Below are 24,015 nucleotides of genomic sequence, written 5' to 3'. Positions count from 1 at the left end.
TCTAGTTTAAACACGATGTAGCTTATATAGATTTTTTCGTGAATTATACGTTCGGATTTGACTCCAATTACGGAATATGTTTGACCGCACGTTCTTTCTCTTCTTTTCTTCTTTTATAATAATGGTTATGTTCAATACTGATACATTATGGCCATGCGTGGGGGTTAAAAAAGAAATAGATTGATAGGTTTCCCGAGTTACTCAATCCACTCAGGAAAATCCTATCAACAGTGATAAAAAAATGCATAACCTAACACCTTAAACCCTTAAGACTTAAATATATACATATACAACTGTGCATGTGGTGAGAATATTAGTCGAGTTAAAAACAGGATAAAAGCAAAATCGTGTGATCTAAGGAAGGAGCACTGATGTAGACAGCACTGATTTAAATCCAGGGATCGTATCAGCGCTGACTACATAAGATGGAAGTGCGTTCCATTGTACAACTGTTCTTGGAAAGAAAGAAATTTGTGGTAATCAGCTGTACTTTGTGGTATTTGGTATGCCATGTGATGGTGATGGCGTGAGTGTCTAATGTATGGAGTGAGATAGTGAAGGTGATTGACATCAACATGATTACATTTGTATATACTATTTTATAGAACAAAATGAGTCTAGCTCGTTGTCTTCTTGGTTGCAAGGTTTTCCAATTCAAATCCTTAATTATATTTGTGACCGTGCCCGGTGTCTTGCTGTAATTATTCGTTACAAATCTGGCGACTTGACGCTGAACATTTTCAATTTTATCAATATCTTTCTGATGGTAAGGGTCCCACACACTACAGCAATATTCCAAGGATGGCCTAACAATGCTGTTATATGCCGCTGCCTTAGTTTCCATTTTAGAAGAATGAATGATTCGTTTTAAGAATCCTAAGCTCTGGCTTGCTTTACTACTAATTTTATTTACGCGAGGTGACCAGTTTAAAGTTGAGCTTACTTCAACGCCAAGATAAGTGGCTTGGTTTACAACAGACAGAGGTTGATTGTGAAGAGTGTAGGCTGTTTTAATGGTTTACGGCTTCTCGTAACATGCAGGATATTTTTCAATGCTTAAAGACATCTTCCATTTCAGCTCCCACAATGATAGACTTTCTAGATCTTTCTGAAACTGAATAGTGTCAGCCAAAGTTTTTATGGATCTGTACATGACACAGTCATCCGCAAATAAACGGACGTTTGACTTCACAGACGAAAGTAGATCATTAATGTAGAGCAGAAACAGAAGAGGCCCAAGAACTGATCCCTGGGGTACGCCAGAAATTACAGGGACTATGGTGGAAGTTGCCCTATCTTCAACAACCTGTTGACTACGGTTACCAAGAAAAGCTTAATCCAAGAGTGTGTAGTGCCCGTGATGCCATAATGGGCTAGTTTCAGCAACAATCTACCGTGATGTACAACAACGTAGGCTTTGCTAAAATCCATGATGGCAACATCCATCTGGTCTCTCTGCATGTTAGAAGCTAAGTCATGGATAAAACCCACATGTTGGGTTTCGCAAGACCGCCGGGCTCAAAAGCCATGTTGGTTGTCCACCAGGATATTAAAGTTGTCAAGATGGTCTAAGATACAACGATATGCTCCAGCAATTTACAAGCAATACATGTTAATGAGACTGGTCTATAATTACTAGCTTGGTACTTTTCACCTTTTTTAAAAATAGGAGCTACAAAAGCCATGGACCAGTCAGAAGGGGCAAACCAGAAATAAGTGATTTGTTAAAAAGAATTGTAAAAATAGGTGCAATTTCATTTGCACATTCCCGTAAGATTCTGGGTTTGATTTGGTCTGGCCCTGCGGCCTTGTAAGGATTCAGTTTGAGTAGGAGTTTCTTAACACCATTTACCGTAATATTAATTGATGGCATGTTTTTATACGGGTTATAACCAAGATATGGATATGAGCTGTTTGTGTCAGTAAAAACAGAAGAAAATTGTTTATTTAAGACTTCAGCTTTTTCCTTGGGGTTAGATTTTAAGACCCCATCATCCCTCAAGGGTGCTACACCACATGAGTCATTTTTTAAGCTTTTTATGAACCCTCAAACACGTTTAGTTGCCCCATGTTTATGTTCTGTTTCATCACATATTATGTTGTTCATGTAGTCCCAATAAGAGTTACGAATTTTCTTTTGTATTAATGATATGATCTTCTTAATTTTTGGAAGTTAAGTGTAATTTTTAGTTTTTTTTCATTTTGCTATAACTCCGGTCACGTTTTTTCATTAGCTTTTTAATGTCAGAATTCAGCCATGGTAGATGCTGCTTGCCATAAACAGTTTTAGTTGGTATGTATTTTTCAACAAGTGTGTTAAGACAGACTTTGAATTTGTTCCAAAGCTTCTGGACATTCATATCATTAATATTGTTTACATCTATAAAATTTATTAAACCAGTTTCGATTTCCGACCAGTTAGCCTCGTCAAACAGAAGTATTTTCCGTTTCTCTTTCCGATTTATTAAAGCAGAGGATAAAATATCAACAAAAGGGATGCAGTGATTACTAAAGCCTGGAATGACCTTAACTGTTTCGGCTAAAGAAGGATTAGACAAGAAAAACAGGTCAAGACATTTCTTAGTGGTATCAGATAGTCTTGTTGGTTCATCAACTATTTGGTTTAATGAATGAGTAACTGCAAAGTTTAAAACTGTGTTACATTCTTCTGGGTGTGAAGCATTAGAGTCTACAGTTTTATTTTTCCAATTGATTTCCCCAAGGTTAAAATCGCCCCCAATTAGGGTTGTACTATTTAATTTATCAGTCAGACTGATGGTACGATCCAGCTCGTCTATACATGTAAAATCCCTGTCAGGTTGGTATGCACTGCAGACCAGCAGGTCTTTTTTACCATTTTGCTTTATATTTACCCAAATAATTTCCGATGAAGATTTTAATTCCACAGGAGCAAGACTTCTAAACTTATTTGAAAGAAGTACAAAAACCCCGCCTCCTGTCCTGCCTTTTCGATCATTTCTGTAAACATCGTAATCAGATGGAAACACTTCTGATTTTTTTTATTTTAGGCTTGAGCCATGATTCATTACCCAGAACAACATCAGGTTTTACAGTAGCTAGCATAGATTGGAAAGTTAAATTTTTCTTCTTAACAGATTGACAGTTTACAGTCACAATTTTTAAGTGTTGTACATACTGTGATTTGTGAGTTGGTAATTTGTTGTGTCTCATGAGAGTTTGTAGTTATGCATGTTTGTTTACTGACTGGTGTGCTACAGTGTAAGGGTGCTTGCTGCCCAGAGCCTGGGGATTGCATACATGTAAGGACGGATGAGTTGTCTGTACTGACATGTGATAATGAATGATCTGATTGCATAGACTTTGTGTGATCAAAGAAAGTAGAGTTAAAATGAAATACACCACAGTTTGTACATTGCCACGGTTCATTTGAGTGATCAGAATGATACTGATATCTTAGTGAACTCATGCCCTGACATTCTGCATGAAACCATGTATAACAGTCTTCACAAACGACTCCTCTATCTGGGTGCCATTTAACTGCTGAATTACAAGTGCCACATAAGTCTGAACTAATTGGACCTGGATTTGATTCTGTATTATTTCCTAATAGGATGAGTAATACACATAAGTAGAATAAAGTGAGACGGTGTATGCCAAAAAGTTGCCTCTTTTTTCTAGTGAGCAGACCTGAACACAGCCCGAAATATACCTTAAGATTTGGATTTGGGTTATGATGGTTAATTAACTGGAAAAATTGGTTCAATAAAGTTACTGCCTGCTTTGTCGGTATCTGTTTAGCAAAGTTTAACCAAAGACTGTGACTGTGAGATGGGTCTGTCACTTCATGAATATTTTTCATGTAACTAGATGCAAGGTCTTCACTTGTAATATGAAGAGGGATGAGCAATAGCCCCAACACACACAGAGTATATGCAGACATAATTGTCTTCAGGTATCGTACAAGTACGAAAATTTAGAGGTCGAAGAAAATTTTTGAAGGTCGCGAAAATACGTGACAAAAAAACAAAGTGTGGGCCAAGATCTGTTATGACAGTAAGAATGGAAAATACTGGCACACTCTGTGTAAGTTGCCTCAATACCTGATCTTACAAAGAGGTTTAGGATTTCTCTGCTGAAAAGAATAGTTAGTAAGTGAATTTTTTTTGTTTCTTAAAAGAAAGGTGAACCCAACGCAGGTTACACTACACTATTAACCAATACGTTCGTCCAATACGGTGAAATATTGGACATTCACGTGGTACTGATGCCTGATGACTGGATGATATAAGTAGGTACACTATATATATAACAATTAGTGATGACGGGTATTATACTTCCGCAACCAGTTCTGTCAGCTGTAATTACATGTGTTTTTGCATATTTAAAGCACCGTTAGCCTACGAAACAAACCCATTTTTGTGTCGCCTGACTATGGTCAGAGGACATATAGCTGTTACTTGCTCGGCGGCGTCGGCGTCCGCGGCGACACACTTTTCGAAAAAGGTTCATAACTTCTGTGGCCCTTCAGATATTGCTTTCATATTTGGTATGCATGTGTATATGGGCAAAACCTTTCCATGCGCATAAATTTTTTGACCCCTGTGACATTGACCTTAAACTTTAGGTCAGCGTTCAGGTTTCAAAATCTGCGACCGCGAATCGAAAAAGGCTCATAACTACTGTGTCCCTTCAGATATTGATTTCATATTTGGTGTGCATGTGCATCTGGGCAAAACCTTTCCATGCGCATATATTTTTTACCCCAGTGACATTGACCTTAAACTTTAGGTCAGCGTTCTGGTTTTAAAATCTGCGACCGCGATTCGAAAAAGGCTCATTACTTCTGTGTCCCTTCAGATATTGCTTTCATATTTGGTATGCATGTGTATCTGGACCACACTTTTCCATTCGCGTACATTTTTTTACCCTTGTGACCTTTACTTTGAACTTGAGGTCAGCGTTCAGGTTTCGAAATCTTCGACCGCGATTCGAAAAAGGCTCATAAATACTGTGTCCCTTCAGATATTGCTTTCATATTTGGTATACATGTGTATCATGACAACACCTTTCCATGCGCATAAAATGTTTGACCTCTGTGACCTTGACCTTGACATTTAGGTCAGCGTTCATGTTTCAAAATCTGCGACTGCGATTCGAAAAAGGCTCATACCTAAGTGTGTCCCTGCTGATATTGCTTTCATATTTGGTATGCATGTGTATCTGGACAACACCTTTCCATGCGCATCAAAAATTTTGAACTTGGGGTCGGCGTTAAGGTTTCGAAATCTGCGTCCGCGATTCAAAAAAGCTCATAATGTCTGTGTCCCTTCAGATATTGCTTTCATATGTAGCACGCATCTGTATCTGGACAAGACCTTTACATGCGCATAAAAGTTTTGACTCCTGTGAACTTGACCTTGAACTTAGGGTCCGCGTTTATATTTCGAAATCTGCGACCACGACCCAAAAAAGGTTTTTAACTACTATGTCGTAAGCTTTACTTTAAGCATTTTTAATAATAATAATAATAATAAACAATTTGATATTTGTGAACTTTGACAGTTATAGAGATGTTGGTGAACTTACTAGAAACGTACTGCAGCCACCACAAACCTGTGTGGATAGCAGTTTAGAATTGAAGAGAATTCACAAATTATAGCACAAAGGAGGGCATATTGTGTTTGGTCTGTCTGTGTGTTTGTATCTGTTTGCTATTAGATTTTCAATATTCATACAAAATTATTTTAATCATTCATTAAAAAAAGTTTTGCTTTATATTCAATATGTTACTAAATAGAACAAAAAATGTAAAAGTTTGATTGTAACAACATTAAGAATTAATCCCCATCCCCGATATAATAGTAAACAAGTAACACAGGTATGCTGCCATCAGGCGACACATCCAACTCGCGGAGTTTAAGTCTTCTGATGTGTAACTTTGAAAAGTATTAATTGTTTCATGGATGTATTCAATGTTGGTGCTACCATTTGCTGTAAATTGTTGTTAACAAAATACACAGACATTCATGTTTTATCTCGCGCATGTACTTTGTTTTCCACCATGTACAGAAAAACTCGAATTGAGATCAAAGAGATGATAATAAATAAATAACACAAGTCACAGTTGAGTTCAATTATTAGCGACCTGACATTGTACGATATTGTATAGTCTCCAAAATAAAATTATGTTTTAATAAAAGTACACAAAACTGATTGATAAACAAATTGATCTCGTTTCCGTAAACGAAGTGGAGAAGTTTTCATTAATGCTTTTTAAAATCTTTCGGTAGACTCTTATATCTGGCGCGGAACTTGAATTTGTAGCAGTCAAATGATTCTGAAAGAAATGTTCAATAAAAAACCGCTGTTTGCTTTGATTGTACACTATTATTTATGGCGTCACTTCGGCATCCAAAGGTCTCATGGTAGTGGGCGATTTCTTTAAATACACTCAATGGAAACGTTAACAGAAAATATGTGTATTTTTTATCGATTTTATCAGAAAACTGCAGCTAGTATTAGGGGGAAAAGCGCAAGGATTTGACTGGAACCAGCTTCGCTGGATCAACTCTCTGCCTTCATAACCAACCACGTGATGATAGCCTAGCAACGCGTTACAGTAATGGACCATTGTTATTTTTACTCTTTTATATGGTTTTTTTATGAACATACACTATTTTCAAATTATAAAGAAAATGAAACTACTTGTCATAATATAATACTTAAACAAAACAAAACATGGCAGAGATTGTATGTGAGAGCAAGGAACGACAACTCTGCGTTTAGATTGTCGCGCTCGATATGACATCACATTTTAACCAGTCAGCCTTTCGCTTGCGAACTATTAATTTTAATCCTACAAAATGTTTGCCATAGCATGGATTTTTCTACAATTCACCAAATGACGCGAACAGCTATGCTTAAGTTCAAGCTGTTGTATGTGTTGAATATTTGTTCACAAGATAAAATAGTTTCACAATCAACTCGCATTAGCTCAGAGATAGAGTTCTGTTTAAATAGTAGAGATAATCAAAATGTTGCATGTAAGTATTGAATAGATTGGTGAGAAGATTTTATTTATTTCCAGTATTATGTTCGAAGCTAGCAAGACACTCAACGAAAATAGAAACAACATATTTGTTATGTCGCGGATTTATGCAAATCACTGCGATACTATACGCCATAGTCACGCGGGAAATATGTTTATTAGTATACAAATTACAACAAAACTAACGTGAATAAGTAATAATTACTGAATTATCATCTACATCTAACTGTGTTAATTAGATCTTCAGCATCTCAAATTGACGGGAAACCAATGATCAAAGTATATTCAAAAGAAAAAAGTCTCGCCTGGGAGACAAAACCATATCATTCATATTCAAAGACTAACTATTAGACAACGGTTATTTACTTCCATATAATTTTCACGAAACCAACAAAACACAGTCCAGATTATTAATAATTATACGAGTATTTTATAAACCGCTAGCCCGTCGTACACATAATCATGTATGTATTTTAGCAGATCGTTAAACAATTACAGAACGTCGTCAGGCCGTAGAGCTTTTCCAATAAAAATGCAACACAAGTCGAATACATGAGCTTTGTAAAACAATTTATTGCTGTCAGAAGTGAGGTTATAGCACACAAAATGACACCACGGTGCAGGCTGTGTGAATTTTTTTTGAACAGGATTCTGAAACGAAAAAAAATACGATCATAAATGTGCGCAATTGATTTTTTAATTAAATTTACACACAAAAACACGTCAAGTTACAGTGTATAAGATACACATAGGAATTTTTCGTTAACGTTAAAAAATCCAGGTGAAGGCAACTGACTTATTCATCTTGTGTTTTTCTGTATAACGCAATATTTTTTAATAGTCCAATCATCATAAATTGTGTCCGGTAAACAGGTATTCTTACAAAAGCGAATAAAAATTATACGGTTAAATAATGTCCCGACTTTTCCAATACTAATACTTACTCTGGTGCAATGTTACGGTACAAGGTCACGTTTACCCCGTCTAGATCACCCGATGGTGACATTGGTGGGTGTGGTGGTGGTACGTGAAATGAGCAGGATGAAGATGAACAGGAAACCGATCAGAGCCACTGCAGTAAAGGAATATACATATATGCCTGTGACCAACCTAATCCCCATGCAGAGTTATCGTTCCATGCTCTTTCATACACATGAATGTAATGCAACCGTCGTGCAAGAGTTGTGTGGCCTACCTTAGATATTACCTCCCTTTATTGCAAATAATTGAGTACACATAGTTCATAATTATACTCTTTCGAGTACACCACCGTACCGATGGATAACTACTGGTGTGGCTTGTGATTTGAAAGACAGGAAAACCGGCCTGCTTGCGCATGCGCTTCACAATGCAACCCCGTAATGAAACCCTTAAGGTGGGGTATCATTGTGTTATTTATTGTACCGATGCGTACATAAATCCATGTCGTCATAGGAAAGTTACTTGATGACGATCGACTCTTACGTTCGTTCCATAACGTATGACGTTCGTTTCCTGTCTTTAGGAGCACTGAATACTTTGACCAAAATTCTGACTCACACAGAATATCACGCTTAGTTTAATTTAATCAATTCAATGATTCTTAACTCTTTAATTACACTTATTGCTTATCAGGGGTTCTACAACTGTTGTTTTTTGCCCAAAGTTTTATACAATGCAGTGCAATATCATACATAAATGAACTTTCTGCAAGAATGTCGCCAAATTCAACACAAATTGGTTAAAATATTCAATTTGCATACCCTTTGATATTTTCAAATATTATAGTATGTATCATGGAATCAGTGACTACGATTATTTATTTCCATATTTCCAAAAACAAATAAAAATCTATCTGTCATGACTTGATCACAAATCTGGACTTAATTTGTATGTACATTTTCTACATCATAATGTCTGAAATTGTTATTTTCGACTTTGTGCTATCCTTACGTGCTAAAACGATACCAATTGTTTCAGTTTTTATTGATTTTTTATGAATAAAACTGTGCTATTTCGCTCCGCTGAACAATTCTTTTATTCAACTGTAGGAATCTGTGGCAAAAATTCGGAAAATTAACAGTTCCCAAATCTTTGAACGATCTGAAATAGTCACGCAAAAACGTTTGTGTGTGTGTGTGTGTATTTGTTTCTTTCATCCTACCTATTTTAAAACATATGAGTCGATATCTTGGAAAACAGGTATCTGCGTAAAGTGTCGTCCTAGATAAGCCTGTGAATTTCGCAAAGGCTAATTTGGGACGACACGTTCCGCCTGTTCTAAATTTTCGTTAGGACGAGACTTCCTTTTCTGAACAGTTTAATGCGGGTCAACAATTAACGCACATGTACCAAGCCCGGCTTTCCCGGAGACCTGCATATATATCCTTATTATCAAATGTACAACAAAACATGTATTGGAGATAATATACACCGATATTTTTTCCATAGTTTAATTCGTTTCCAAGACACTTTGTATGTAAATTACAATGATTCATATCAAAATTTATTCGCTCCTTGTACACATTAGATTGATTCCACTTTCCTAAAGGCAGCGCCGTCAAGGAATATGTCTATTATATACTTCATTAAGTTATATAACATTCAGATATGTCTACTCACGAAAAAATCCACCGTTCTGTTGACCGCTGATGTTGCCTCCAGGGTAACCCAGCCCGTATCCTAGCCCGTAGCCATAGCCACTTGACAGTCCGTAGCTCGAACCAAGACCGTAGCTCGAACCAAGTCCGTAACTTGAGCCGAGACCGTAGCCTGAGCCGTATCCGTCGCCAAGCACCAGTCCCAGAACCATTGCCATGGAGACGGCAACAATGATGATCGTCCGCATGATTTGACTGAAGAAGAGGCGCAACGAAAATTAATGATTAATTATAAATGACATTAGTTTCTTTATCGTATATGCTTAGTTATATTTGTGAACAACTTGCAAAATTAGGGAATGGTGAGACATGGCAGGGAATTCAAATGCATGTTCAAAACGATTCAGTTCTGTAATTAAAAAAAGCTCAAGAATCTCTAATAAAAAAAGTAATCTAGCATCAGTAACAATTATTTCCTGTAAATGCAGAGTGCGATTTTTCGATATATGCATTCAAACTATAAATCTCTGTTCAATTTAAAAAGTGAATTTCCTGTTTGATAGGGGACAATAAGAAAAAATAGCATTCATAAACAATATTCTAGATTAACTAAGTCGTTATTATACTTAGCATACTAACATTAAGGCAATAGAGAAACCTATCAAAAGTGAAACGAGAAAAATATAGTAATAATTTGTAAACGAAAAATGATTTAACATACCTTTCACGTCGGAGTAAAAATGAAAACTAAGAATTACAAGTTGGGAACAGATATTTAACCTTACCGGAACTAATCTTCAGACACCCTTGTTTCCGGGTAGGTATGTGTATTGTGCAATACGCAAGTCATTTGTGTCAATTACTTGTCAGAACGTCTAGCCGGAAGGTTTCATAATTTAATAAAATTGTGGACACTGTACAAATAATTATAAACCATTATGTGCATGTTATGAGTACAGATGAGCCTCGGGCGTTTAACTTTTTTTAATTTATTTTATTTTACGTTCATTTTAATATGGAGAGGAAATGAATGCTATTTCAAAACAGAAATGACTTACGTTTGACCATTATTGAAGAGTACATCATTTTTGTACTTTACAAAGTTATGTACTTTATAAAGTATTTAAAAAGTAAACATTAATAGACAGGCGTTTAATTTTACTTTTTGTAAATAAACATACATTATCCGTAAACCTATATTCTTGAAATACAATAAACGATTTTACAAGTAATTAACCTCGGGGTTTTAAAAGTTTTAAGTCAAATAAGCATACAATAAAGTTCATAACAATAGTTATTCAAAATGTATTATATACAATAGACCTTCAAAGAACCAATACATTAAAGGGATCTTTTCACGTTTTGGTAAATTGACAAATTTTTTAAAAAAAGTTGTTTTAGATTCGCAAGTTTTCGCTTTAGTTATGATATTTGTGAGGAAACAGTAATTCTGAACATTTACCATAGTCTAGTATAGCTATTATATGCATCTTTTGACGATTTAAAAACCTGAAAATTACAAAGCGTTGCAACGCGAAACGATTGAATATATTGGAGAGTTCTGTTGTTGTCGTTTAATTTTGTGAAACTACAAAGATTGCTTATATAAACTATAAAATACGTCTCTCATACATATTTGGCAGGATGGCCGAGCGGTCTTATTGGTTTTTACTTCAGGACTCCGGGGGTCACTGGTTCGAGCCCTGCTGCGGGCTATATTTTTTCTTTTTTAATATTATTCTTGATGTTTTACTGGAGCTCTTTAGATCCAATGTTAAAATTTATCAATATAAAGCATTTAATGTCAAACTTTAAAACATGCCAAAATCTGTGAAAAAGGCCCCTTTAATTGGAATTTGGATATCAGGCCTCGAAATACGTTCGCTTATGTTAATTTAAAAAATATATTTGTTATGCTCAAATCTCTTCTAAAAGGAGCTGTTGAAAATTATAAGAACACAGATACTGAGTTTGAAATTGAACTTTCATATCTAAAACAATGTCACGTGCCCGTAGTACAAAGGTGAGCCCACATCTCACTGTCTCACAATTTCACTTGCCGAAAATAATTAATATCACTGTAGCAGCAATATCTTTGAGTTTCTCGCGACACAAGATCAAATAATCGCATTCGATACTAAAAAGGACTATAACTCTGTGTGTTGTTTTTTTTAAAGAAATCAAAGAGATGCACAAGTGTACATGCTGTAAATATGTTTTTAATTTTGCAGCCCTCTAGTTGCAATTTGTTATGAGTACGCAACAAAATCATGTTTTTGTTGTGCTATTATTATCATTATTATTATTATTAGTAGTAGTAGTAGTAGTGGTAGTAGAAGTAGTAGTATATTTTATTATTATTATCATTATTATTTTCATTATTATAATAATAATAATAATAATAATAATAATTATTATTATTATTATTATTATGATTATTATTATTATTATTATTATTATTTATTTTTATTATTACTATTATTATTATTATTATTATTATTATTATTATTATCATCATCATCATCATCATCATCATCATCATTATCATTATTATTATTAGTATTATTATTATAATAATTATTATATTAAAAAAATAATTTGTATTATTTTGTGCTAAAAGGATCATACGAGGAACATGTCGAGACAATAGCAGAAACAATGATTGAGGTGCGCATGTTCACGTGTTGGTTTAACATTTACTTGAAAGCTTAAATGCTGAAAATAATTGTGTAATATAGAATTAAATAGTGCTGTCTCGGTCTAACATGTGTATAGTTAAACATTTATATCTCTCTAGATAGCACAAATACAAAATATTGATTAATCATAGGAGCGCATACTCGTTTTAAAATTAAGCCCCATCGTGAAGAGCAACGTTGTTATAATATGAAACGCCGAAAAAAAAACGTGCATATTAGCCATATTGCCATCTATCCCCATTCCGAATTTTAACAACCTACCGGGGTAGCTCAAGTACGTTTGAGTTGTCGCTTAATCGAGATTTATGTTTCCAACTATATATTAGTGCATATTTCCAATATAACCCTCTGCCCTTATACCGAGATGCATCAACTAAGCTTGAATACTTTTCGAGATATCGCAGATATCCAGACGACGGACGGAAAGAAAAGGCTGAAATAACTTATTAAATATTCTCCAAACGGTACTCTATCCAAAAACTAAGTGTCATCAGCCTAACTTAACAAATCTACATTCAGACTTGATATTCATCACATGGTCATCTATCTACAATCAGACTTGCATATTCACCATACGGTCATCTATCTACTATCAGACTTGCATATTCACCATACGGCCATCTATCTACTATCAGACTTGCATATTCACCATACGTTCATCTATGTAATATCAGACTTGCAGATTCACCATACTGTCATCTATCTACAATCAGACTTGCAGATTCACCAGATGGTCATCTATCTACAATCAGACTTGCAGATTCACCAGATGGTCATCTATCTACTACAGACTTGCAAATTCACCATACGGCCATCTATCTACAATCAGACTTGCATATTCACCATATGGCCATCTATCTACATTCAGACTTGATATTCATCACATGGTCATCTATCTACAATCAGACTTGCAGATTCACCATACGGTCATCTATCTACTATCAGACTTGCATATTCACCATACGGTCATCTATCTACTACAGACTTGCATATTCACCATACCGTCATCTATCTACAATCAGACTTGATATTCATCACATGGTCATCTATCTACAATCAGACTTGCAGATTCACCATACGGTCATCTATCTACTATCAGACTTGCATATTCACCATACGGTCATCTATCTACTACAGACTTGCATATTCACCATACGGTCATCTATCTACTATCAGACTTGCAGATTCACCATACGGTCATCTATCTACTACAGACTTGCATATTCACCATACGGTCATCTATCTACAATCAGACTTGCAGATTCACCATACGGTCATCTATCTACTACAGACTTGCATATTCACCATACGGCCATCTATCTACTATCAGACTTGCAGATTCACCATACTGTCATCTATCTACAATCAGACTTGCATATTCACCATACGGTCATCTATCTACTACAGACTTGCATATTCACCATACGGTCATCTATCTACTACAGACTTGCAGATTCACCATACCGTCATCTATCTACTACAGACTTGCAGATTCACCATACTGTCATCTATCTACAATCAGACTTGCATATTCACCATACGGTCATCTATCTACTACAGACTTGCATATTCACCATACGGTCATCTATCTACAATCAGACTTGCATATTCACCATACTGCCATCTATCTACTATCAGACTTGCATATTAACCATACGGTCATCTATCTACTACAGACTTGCATATTCACCATACGGTCATCTATCTACTACAGACTTGCAGATTCACCATACCGTCATCTATCTATAATCAGACTTGCATATTCACCATATGGCCATCTATCTACTATCAGACTTGCATATTCACCATACGTTCATCTATGTAATATCAGACTTGCAGATTCACCATACTGTCATCTATCTACAATCAGACTTGCAGATTCACCAGATGGTCATCTATCTACTATCAGACTTGCAGATTCACCAGATGGTCATCTATCTACTATCAGACTTGCAGATTCACCAGATGGTCATCTATCTAATATCAGACTTGCAGATTCACCAGATGGTCATCTATCTCCAATCCGAGTATCGCTATCATGGCTTACGTACTTTTTGAGTTGTCGCCGGATCAAGATTTTATCTTTAAACTATTTCGATAGCTATAGCTATCAGGCTTTTTGTCAGACAAAAAGAAAGTGAAATAACATGAATATTCTCAATATGTACCTGTTCCCATACTGAATATCATCAACTAAACGTTAGTATTGTCTGCGTCGAGCTATCGCAGTATCCCGATTTTTCGGACGGACAGACAAATGAACGGACGGACACAAATTAAACAAGCAAATTCGTTGAATTGATATACCTCGCCAATATGCTTCCGGATACAAAAGTGTTATAATTGACACTCAAAAAAACATTTTTTTCAAGATACAAAGGGCCATAACTCCGTTATTAACAGATGGTGTACAATGCCATTTGGCGTGCATCATCCTCTTATCCATATATATATATATATATATAGACTCTTTTCCTGTATATTCGGCCACTTAAGAGTGAAATTGACTTTTTCTACTCAATAAAAAGATTTTTAGCACAAGTGAGACATTTAATTAAACTTTTATATCTTCCCCACAAAAGTATGGCAAAATAATTTACAACGCAGGTATTTCCTTAGTAACAGGCGAATTCTAGGTGGACAGCCTAGCAACCCTGATTTGTTGGTATCTTTCCTATTAATCTGTTCAGTCATCAATTTTATAGGAAAACATAACACTTGTTAAGTAATTTGGATATAAATAAATATTCTTATAGACAAATAAACACAAAAATACTGTTAAAACGTGAATATTTTCAGAATTATTGGTATTTACACAGCATGGGTAGCCGATTTTACTTAATTTTAAACTAAATTTTATTTCACCTTAAAAAATCAAAATTCACATGTGTTTAACCTAAATACAACATCTATAGATTTTTTTTAAATAAGCACAACTAACTTAACTTTACCAAAATAAGGGGGTGGATGAATCTATAGGAATGGATGAAACAATAGGAAAGAAGGATATATACTCATACCAAGTTTCAATGAATTCCGCCAAAGCACTTCCAAGATATGGCTCCGGACGGACGGAAAGACGGACGGACGGAAAGACGGACGGGCGGACGGACAACGCCAAAACAATATCCCTCCGCCTATGGCGGGGGATAATAAACTGAATATTGCCTATATGCCTCTCTATCAAAATTCAATGTTTCATCCACCCAGTTAAAAAACTTTCGGAATTATCACAGGAACCAGAAAATCGATTCCCGTCACAGACTAAACAGTCAGGATCTCCATAAGTGCCATTTACCTAGCCTATGTACTTTTAAACCATAACAGGGTAAACACTGTACTTATAAATCATTTATGTAACCATAGGAACCACACTTTTTATATGAATCACAAAACTGAAATAACGTGCATATTTCCCATAAGAATATATACCCTTTACCAAGTGTCATCAAATTTGCTAACATGCTTTTTGAATTATCGCAGAATCGAGATTCGAACGAATTGACGGACACACGGACTGACCGGGGTTGAACGTGAAGTCCTTTTCCGGTGTAACCGTGAATCGTACAAATAAATAAAATTGATGTAATATTCATTCGGGCGCATACACCAAATAGTTACAAGTGGCATTAAATAAACAACTGACAAAGTGACAATATGTCACAGGCGATGCACAGCAAAATGATGATAGTAACACCGAGTAGTTATTGACTTACAGCAACATTCATTTTTTAAATGTATAGTTTGGTCCGTGTAGTATATACACGGACCTAGTTTGCACTCACCGCATTTATTGGACGTTGTACTTCAGTGCGGCGGTCTCTACATGGTGAAGGATCACGTGACTTTGGGAACCGATCAATGGTGCTTTTTTCGAATATCTTTTTCAAACAATTATTCTTACGAATTTCAACTAGTGCATAAAATACAGATTGTTATGCTGCTTATGGCAATGTGAAATACACCAGAATTACTTTATTTAATAAGCGTGTGTTCTTGTTCAAAATTATATATGTACTGCATTTATTTTTATGTATTGTTCCTAAAGTGCGAGTCATATAGGTCCGATTGAAACTAGTATGGCATGAAGTAAACAACCAACACAGTATTGGGATTGAAAAAGGGCATTTATTACAAATGCCATAAAAGTGAGGGCATTTAAAACTGGATGCCCTAGAACAATGAATGTTATACAAACAAAATAGTGTTTAAAATATGTACATTCATATAAAAACAAAACATATTGGTAAATGTAAACACACAAGTAATGTACAGAATGCCATAATGGGCGATAGAGAACCGCCTGTACATTCATATCAAACAAAACATAGTAAATGTAAACATACAAGTTATGTACAGAATGCCATAATGGGCGAGAAAACCGCCCGTAAACATACATAATATAATGATATGTGGCGGAGGTTGGGGAGGTAATGGTTTTGAAGCGTAAGCTTGGCGGTGTAACTGCACACGCCGAAATATTACTGGAAATAATTTGGGAGCATTCTGATTGGATAAACATATCACATGACTTTGAAATATACAATGATTGGCTGATACCTAAACGTGCAAGGTAACACTGCACTAGTTTAGCATGTTAACAAAGGTATTGAAGAGAACTTCTACTAAACAAGAAAAATTATCACAATGACACTAAAAAACTTTATGTGTGCATAAACTTGGTTTTATGTATTGTTCCTAAAGTGCGAGTTATATAGGTCCGATTGAAAGTAGTATGGCATGAAGTAAACAACCAACACTGTATAGAGATTGAAAAAGGGCATTTATTACTAATGCCATAAAAGTGAGGGCATTTAAAACTGGATGCCCTAGAACAATGAATGTAATACAAACAAAATAGTGTATAAAATATGTACATTCATATAAAAACAAAACATATTGGTAAATGTAAACATACAAGTAATGTACAGAATGCCATAATGGGCGATAGAGAACCGCCACAAGGGTAAACAATGATTACCCATCGAAGGGTAACTACTGCATTTATTTATACGGTTATGCTTCACGCAACTCGACATTTGGTCACCGATTTCAGACGTATTCGAGGATTTACTCTTATACCTTAAGAGATCGGTACAAAGTGTAAGAAAAACTGTCTTTTATGCATTAACGATTTTTGCGAATGAATAGCTTGAGATATTTGAAAAAAATAAAGTTCTTAACGGTGTGTTTTTATTCTGTCCAGCCCGTGTGTAAACCCCTGAAAACCCCATTGATTCTACAACATGTCTATGGAATGATATGTTTGTGTCTTACCCTGACTAGGAGATGTTATTATACTTTAGTTCTGTAAATGTATATTAGTATTATATTTTTTTGTTTTGATAATTGTGCTAATTAATTACTTGAAATACCGTTATCCGAAAATGGAACATCTTACCAGAAATTGTTAAAAGTAGTTAATCCTTGGATATCTTTGCATCCAAACTAAACTGAGTTAGTAAAAACACGCGGTTCAGGATCAAATCAATTAATGAACACCGTTTTGTTTTGTTGTATCTAACCACTTTTCTTCATATACAAATAAATTTGCAAGTTAGTAATTACCAACATTCTAGTACAACTTACTATTTTGACCTTGATACACTTATGTTTGGAAGTTTGTATCTCGATGATAAAGACAATTCTCAAATATGTCTACGTGTCAAACAAAATATATATAAAAAATCCAGGAAACAGTCACGAGTAGTCGATGACTCATTTTCTAGTCATTGCATGAACAATCCTTCATCCTCAAATGTGTTATCAACATTTTTCATGTATACCAAGTATAGCTGTTATATTTGGCATATATCTTTTGTTATTTAGTATGATTGAAAAGATTACCAATTAAAAAAAAAAACTTTCTCAAACGAGAGCAACTATATAACTATTTGATATACATTTATTTCGTCCAAATCCTTGTCTTATACTGATTGTATTGTGCATGATTGATATACACTGTACAGTAAAAACCCTCATAACGATCAACTTCTTACTGGGTTAACGGTTGTTGGGTAACCTTAATCTTAATGGTTGTCTTCCCTATATATATACGCGCTGTAAAGCTTACGTTATTTGATGAAGAATCCCGTTAACTAGTTGTACATCTGTAAATATTTCAAAATAAAATATAATAGATCTACAAGTTTCATTTCGATATATGTTTTTTTCAAATCTCACATCCAAGCAAAGACCATAGAGTATGGGTTCAAATGCTCAAAGCAACCACACGAACCCTTTACTCCGAATCCGCTGCTCGTCCAGTTATGAATACAATTGCACCAGCAAAGTGTAACCAACACTGTTTTCCAGATACTAAATAAATTTATCTGTGCCGACAGTGAATACCGGTAATCGATTTTGGGGATCGTTATTTCGCTAGTTTAGTGACAATTAACCGTTCTTGTGAAGGCGTCATGACGTAGCGTAAAATCGATCATCTTATGACGCCATGCCGTAACGTCAAAACGTCACTTCCGTAAAACGTTGCTAAGGACATTGTCTATGCGATATTTGCTGAAGACAAACCAATTATATATGTAAAGAAATTACCACGATTAGTAATATATACTGATTTATGATGTCGAAGCGTGAAACAGGTAAAATTTAAGTATTTATCAATATAAAACGTCATTCCTTATTTGAAATTCATAGCTAAACATGCAACTGTACGGAAAAAAATATATATACCGGTATACATGTTGTATATATATATATATATATATATATATATATATATATATATATATATATATATATATATATATATATATATATATATATATATGTGTGTGTGTGTAATTGCAGTTGCGTTGGACCTGTTAAGATTTTGTTTTCAGCCTTACAAGATTTGTTAATGTAATGTGAACTTTTTCTTATTTTTATTAAAACAAAAATGCATGTATGAAATTATATTTAATAAAATGGCGAAACCAAATTAATAAAAAAATGTTACAAAATTTATCAAATGCACAATAATGTTCCAGAGCCACAATGAGCTCAACTAGAAGTGTTTACCCACCACGCTCCAGGATTCCTATCCCGGTGAAAAGCGTGAACACTTCAGCAAAGCCAGTTAGAACTGGAACAAAATGCACGAGAACAGTCCGGTGTCCAATGAAACCCACTCACGATGATAAAGGGTTAGGCCATTCTTCAACCGGTAAGAAGGCGTTGAGTCCAATATATTCGGAATCCGAGACCAGTTCTCCTAACAGCGGAAAGGTTTGGAAGTCCATCCCTTTGAGAAGTAAACAAAATACCCCACGATATAAACCGTCTTTCACCGACAAGACCACTGAGTCGACACTCATTGCAAAAACCGCACATCAAATGAAGTCTGAAACTAGCTTCAAGTCATCGTTAGAGCCCAGAAGTTGTACTTCGACTCCTGCCAAAGTTGAGTTCGAAATTAAAGTCAATCCGAAATATGCACGACAAAATAAAAGCCGGATTGACCAAGAGATCAATAAAGACGGTGACAGCCATAAAAGGACTGTAGCAACAGTTCAGCACATGATTGAAAATGTCCTTACAAGCTTAAAAAGTGGCAAACATTTCGCCAAAGTCGACATTTCTATCGAATTAAAGCCTGAATCATTAGGAAGTGAACGATCACTGCCCTGCACCGAGCGTCGCCTTCCGGTGCCCGTTGAGATCACGGACATCAGTGGAATAGATCTCGACTTAAAAGCATGCACGCCGAGATTTCTCAACATCAGCTGCGATAACCATGCCGACAATGCTATTCAATACGCCCGGAGTTCCATGGGACCTTTACATGGTATGCAAGGGATCGCATTTACCTCGCGTGGTTCCCGATTTACCCCTTTGATGGGGTCCACACCACGGGTCGACGAACTCATATATGGCCCCTGTGACACCATTACAAAACATGGCGGTGGGAATTGGATAGAGGCGGAAATTGTTAGTCCAGGACAAAGACAGCTATTGCAAGAACATGCCGTAGCTATTCACAAACGGCCTGATGACGTGCCTCGGTTGAGTATAGTAGTTTCTCCGGTAGGCAGAAATGAAAACAGATGTATTGAAGTGTTAGATGATAGCACTGATCTTTCCACTGACAGGTCAGTGAATCTGCATCGTTCAAGAGATAATTTCGGACAGGATTGTCCGAGGCCAATGACACAAGTCAGACCGCCATTTGTGCCACCTTTGAATTTGACAGCTTTGGAGGGGTATGAACTTCATTCGAAAAAGAAATGTGCGGCCACTTTCCGTGCGTCTGATTCAAAGTCAAAGAAGAACGCTGGGACTGTTCCGGTCTGCCAGATGGATTCAACACTGAATAAAGACACAGGACAAGGGAAGGGATGTCGGCCAAGGTAAAATGAAATTTAATTTAATTTAAAAATCTGAACACCATCAGCTTTGATATTTTTTATATGAAAATAATTTAATTGAAATGTTGCATTGTGATTAACAGCGTTCAATTCCACAACCATGTACTTTTCATTAATTATTAATTATCACAACATCATTAATCTGGGTTATAACCTTTGTATAGTTTAAATTCTGCTGTTGTAGCTTTCAAATAGGAACGTTATGACTGGTCAGTTTCCTTTATGTTTCAGTAATAAACTTGGAATGAAGAAAGAATTAATCAAACGGGATGCAGGTCAGTTTGTTGAGCAACTTATAATACATGTACACAATGAAATAAATGTCGGGGCTTCCAAAAATAATGTTTTGGCAGACGATCCTTTTATTAATATACATAAAAACACAGAAAAAAGTAGTAAGAACAACATATCAATTTTTCTATGCATACAAAAAACGGTATTTTATTCATTAACTATTAAAACTAGTTTAATGTAATAATATATAAATACATTATCATATTTAACACGGATTGTAACAACATAAACAGCTATTCATTATATAATACAATCGAGTTACATAGAATTAATACTTTTCAGGACAGTTGTATACGTTCAATCCTCGAGACCTCATATTCTTCATCGAGGATTACACCAGGAGACCGGAGGATAGCAACAGATTCCGCGAAAGAGCCCTAATGGTTTGCAGGTTAGGATGAACTTTCTTGTATATTATTAAATTGGTAGTAAGTATTATTTCTATATTCGACATTTGTGTTCATTTTATAATGTACCTGGGATTGTATTCAATTATCTGTGTATCGGTTATGGATACCTTCCTTAAAATAAATTAATTCTTATGAATAATGTTAATGCTTAAATTTATCACACGGCTATGCTCATTCTAAGCGTTTAATGATTTCGTAAAACGTTTACGATATGATGTTTACAGATCTTTTTTGCATTTCACTTGCAGCGAATCGCTGACGAAACACGTTGTCATGACAGCGCTTCGAGAACTGCGCCTAGAACAACACAAAGCGCTATCCCATTTACACGGTCACAATATTCGCTCTCTGCCCACCCTTATTCCTTACCCAATCATTCGACCGTACGGCTCAACAGTTCGTGACGAGATAAGATTCACATTTTTTGACACTAGCCCACCAAAACTTGTTCAAAGAACCGACTATGATCGCAATAGCTTGCTGCCAAGAAACGAGAGATACCCGTCTTCTGAAAGCGGACTGAAACGGAGCAAAGAAGCGGTACTGGCCTATAAAAGCCGTTTTAAAATTGGGTTCGGTTTTGTGCCACCAAAAGTGAGATTTGTGACTTCGAAAACGCTTTCGACTTCTGCAGATGAGACCAATACTGGTCTGCAAGCTAGAAAAAGACCAAAGAAAATATCAAAGCAAACTATAAACGTTGCTGTGAAAATCCCTCAAACCAGGATTCAAAATTACAGTAAATACAGGCATGTAAAATCCAAGACAAACACCGGCCTACGACAAGGGGATGCTTTAGGTAGTCCTTCATTCGGGATCTACAGAAGATCTGAAACCGTCTCGAGAGGAAACACAAATGCGAACGCAAACGTAGGTTGTTATGAAAGCCATCGTGAACAGAAATTACCTGAAGTGGCGACAGCTGTAGCCGCGAAACGTCATGGACAACGCACACACGGACAGAAGCACGTGCAACTAAAGGACGTGTGCAGTTGGACTTTTTTGAAGCCGAATCCATTTAACAAGCTTGTGCCGTTACCAGATATCGGACGAAAACTTCACGGCCAGCTGTTTTGCATTGACACGCCCAGATAGTAACTCTAAGACTATATTTAACTCACTTACTTTAAATGTTATTATTCATATTATTTGTATGAATAAAATGCTATGGAAAACTGTATTGTCTATAGCTTTTATAAGTCATTGTTAAGCAGATACCGTCAGGGATTTGGTTTAATCCCAGCAATAACGACATATATTACTTATTTCAAAATGAACTTAGAACCAACAGGAGAAAGAGTTAGAAATGAATGCATCTTTGATTGGCTGATTATGTAGTAGCCACTGGTGGGCTGTGTCACGGCAACAACTTACTAACACGTTCAATAAGCATTACCAGGTCGATCCCAAGACTTCGTTATTTTATCGATTTACCAAGTCGTATGCACGAGTTACTAAATCGTACTTACGAATTACTTAAAAAAATAAGCATATGTGCCACTGTAACTTTGCCCATTCCACAAGAATCCGGTTTCTACGATTATATAAATTAATGTAGAACTCAACCTCGTGCATACTTGTATCAAAATGACATGTCAGATATCAAACGGCATCATTCATTTACGGATTAGGAATAAACTCCCACACCATAAGCGTATTAAAGAAAATGTATCTCGTGCAAGACCGAATGACTACCTTTGATATACCGTAATTTCAGAGCTCTGCATCAAGTGCCAAGAGGTGATGGTGCATTTGAGTTGCGTTCTTAGAAAACTGTGCTATTGTGTAATGTGTCGTCCCAGATTAGTCTTCGCAGTCCGCATAGGCAAATCAGGGACAACCACTTCCTTTTAAATGGAATTTTTTGTTTAAATGAAGTATCTTGTTAACGAGAAATCAAGCACGGAAAGTGTCGTCCCTTTGTGCAAACTGCAAACTTTGTGCAAGGACGACACTTTACGCACATGCATGAAGCCCAGTTTTTCTAGAACTCGACTCATTTATCATCTTTAACATTTTCAGCGAAAGCTCTAGTACTTCTGTTTCTGTTATTGTTCGAATTGCGAATACAATTTAAACCACCTCTTAATGGAAGGTGTAAACATTATGATTCGTGTTTGCACATGTACGTTCTGTTTGTGTCTTCGATGTGTTTACATGCACTCATTTTTTTACAACGTATTCGAGAAAACAATATAATTTTCTCCTTTGCTCTTCAGTTCTAAAGCACATCCGTACAACGACATATGATACTTTACATCTGATAGGGCGTAAGAAACGAGATTAAAACGATAGACACGACATAAAGCTGCGCTGCTTAAAATACTTATTTTACGTTTGTTAATGGTCCTTACTTTAACATGTATTCCTTGTCATAATCATAAATCATATTGTTGAAACTGTTTTGTTCTGTGACGATGGTGTATTTAAATGTTTCGTAAGGAATTGCTGTTGTTGTTTTTGTATTTTATTTTGTTTATGTACGTGAACGGCGATGAGGCGTAAGAGTGATATACCACAGACATATCAGCGTAAGTGTGATATACCACAGACATATCAGCGTAAGAGTGATATACCACAGACATATCAGCGTAAGAGTGATATGCCACAGACATATCAGCGTAAGAGTGATATACC

At 35.8% G+C, this 24,015-nt stretch overlaps 1 protein-coding gene across 1 annotated transcript; it reads left to right on the top strand.

Moving 5' to 3' along the window:
- The first annotated feature begins 18,771 nt into the window (after window positions 1-18,771).
- LOC127881931 (uncharacterized) lies at window positions 18,772-22,556 on the top strand. Its single transcript, XM_052430158.1, has 5 exons — window positions 18,772-18,910; window positions 19,298-20,656; window positions 20,906-20,949; window positions 21,251-21,359; window positions 21,627-22,556. Exons 2-5 carry the CDS (start codon window positions 19,305-19,307, stop codon window positions 22,471-22,473), a joined length of 2,352 nt encoding a protein of 783 aa, XP_052286118.1. The 5' UTR covers window positions 18,772-18,910; window positions 19,298-19,304; the 3' UTR covers window positions 22,474-22,556.
- The last annotated feature ends 1,459 nt before the right edge of the window (window positions 22,557-24,015 follow it).

Source organism: Dreissena polymorpha, chromosome 5, assembly GCF_020536995.1.
Source record: "Dreissena polymorpha isolate Duluth1 chromosome 5, UMN_Dpol_1.0, whole genome shotgun sequence".
NCBI lineage: Eukaryota > Metazoa > Mollusca > Bivalvia > Myida > Dreissenidae > Dreissena > Dreissena polymorpha.
Note: the sequence above shows the minus strand (reverse complement) of the source record. Positions and strands in the feature narration are given on the sequence as shown.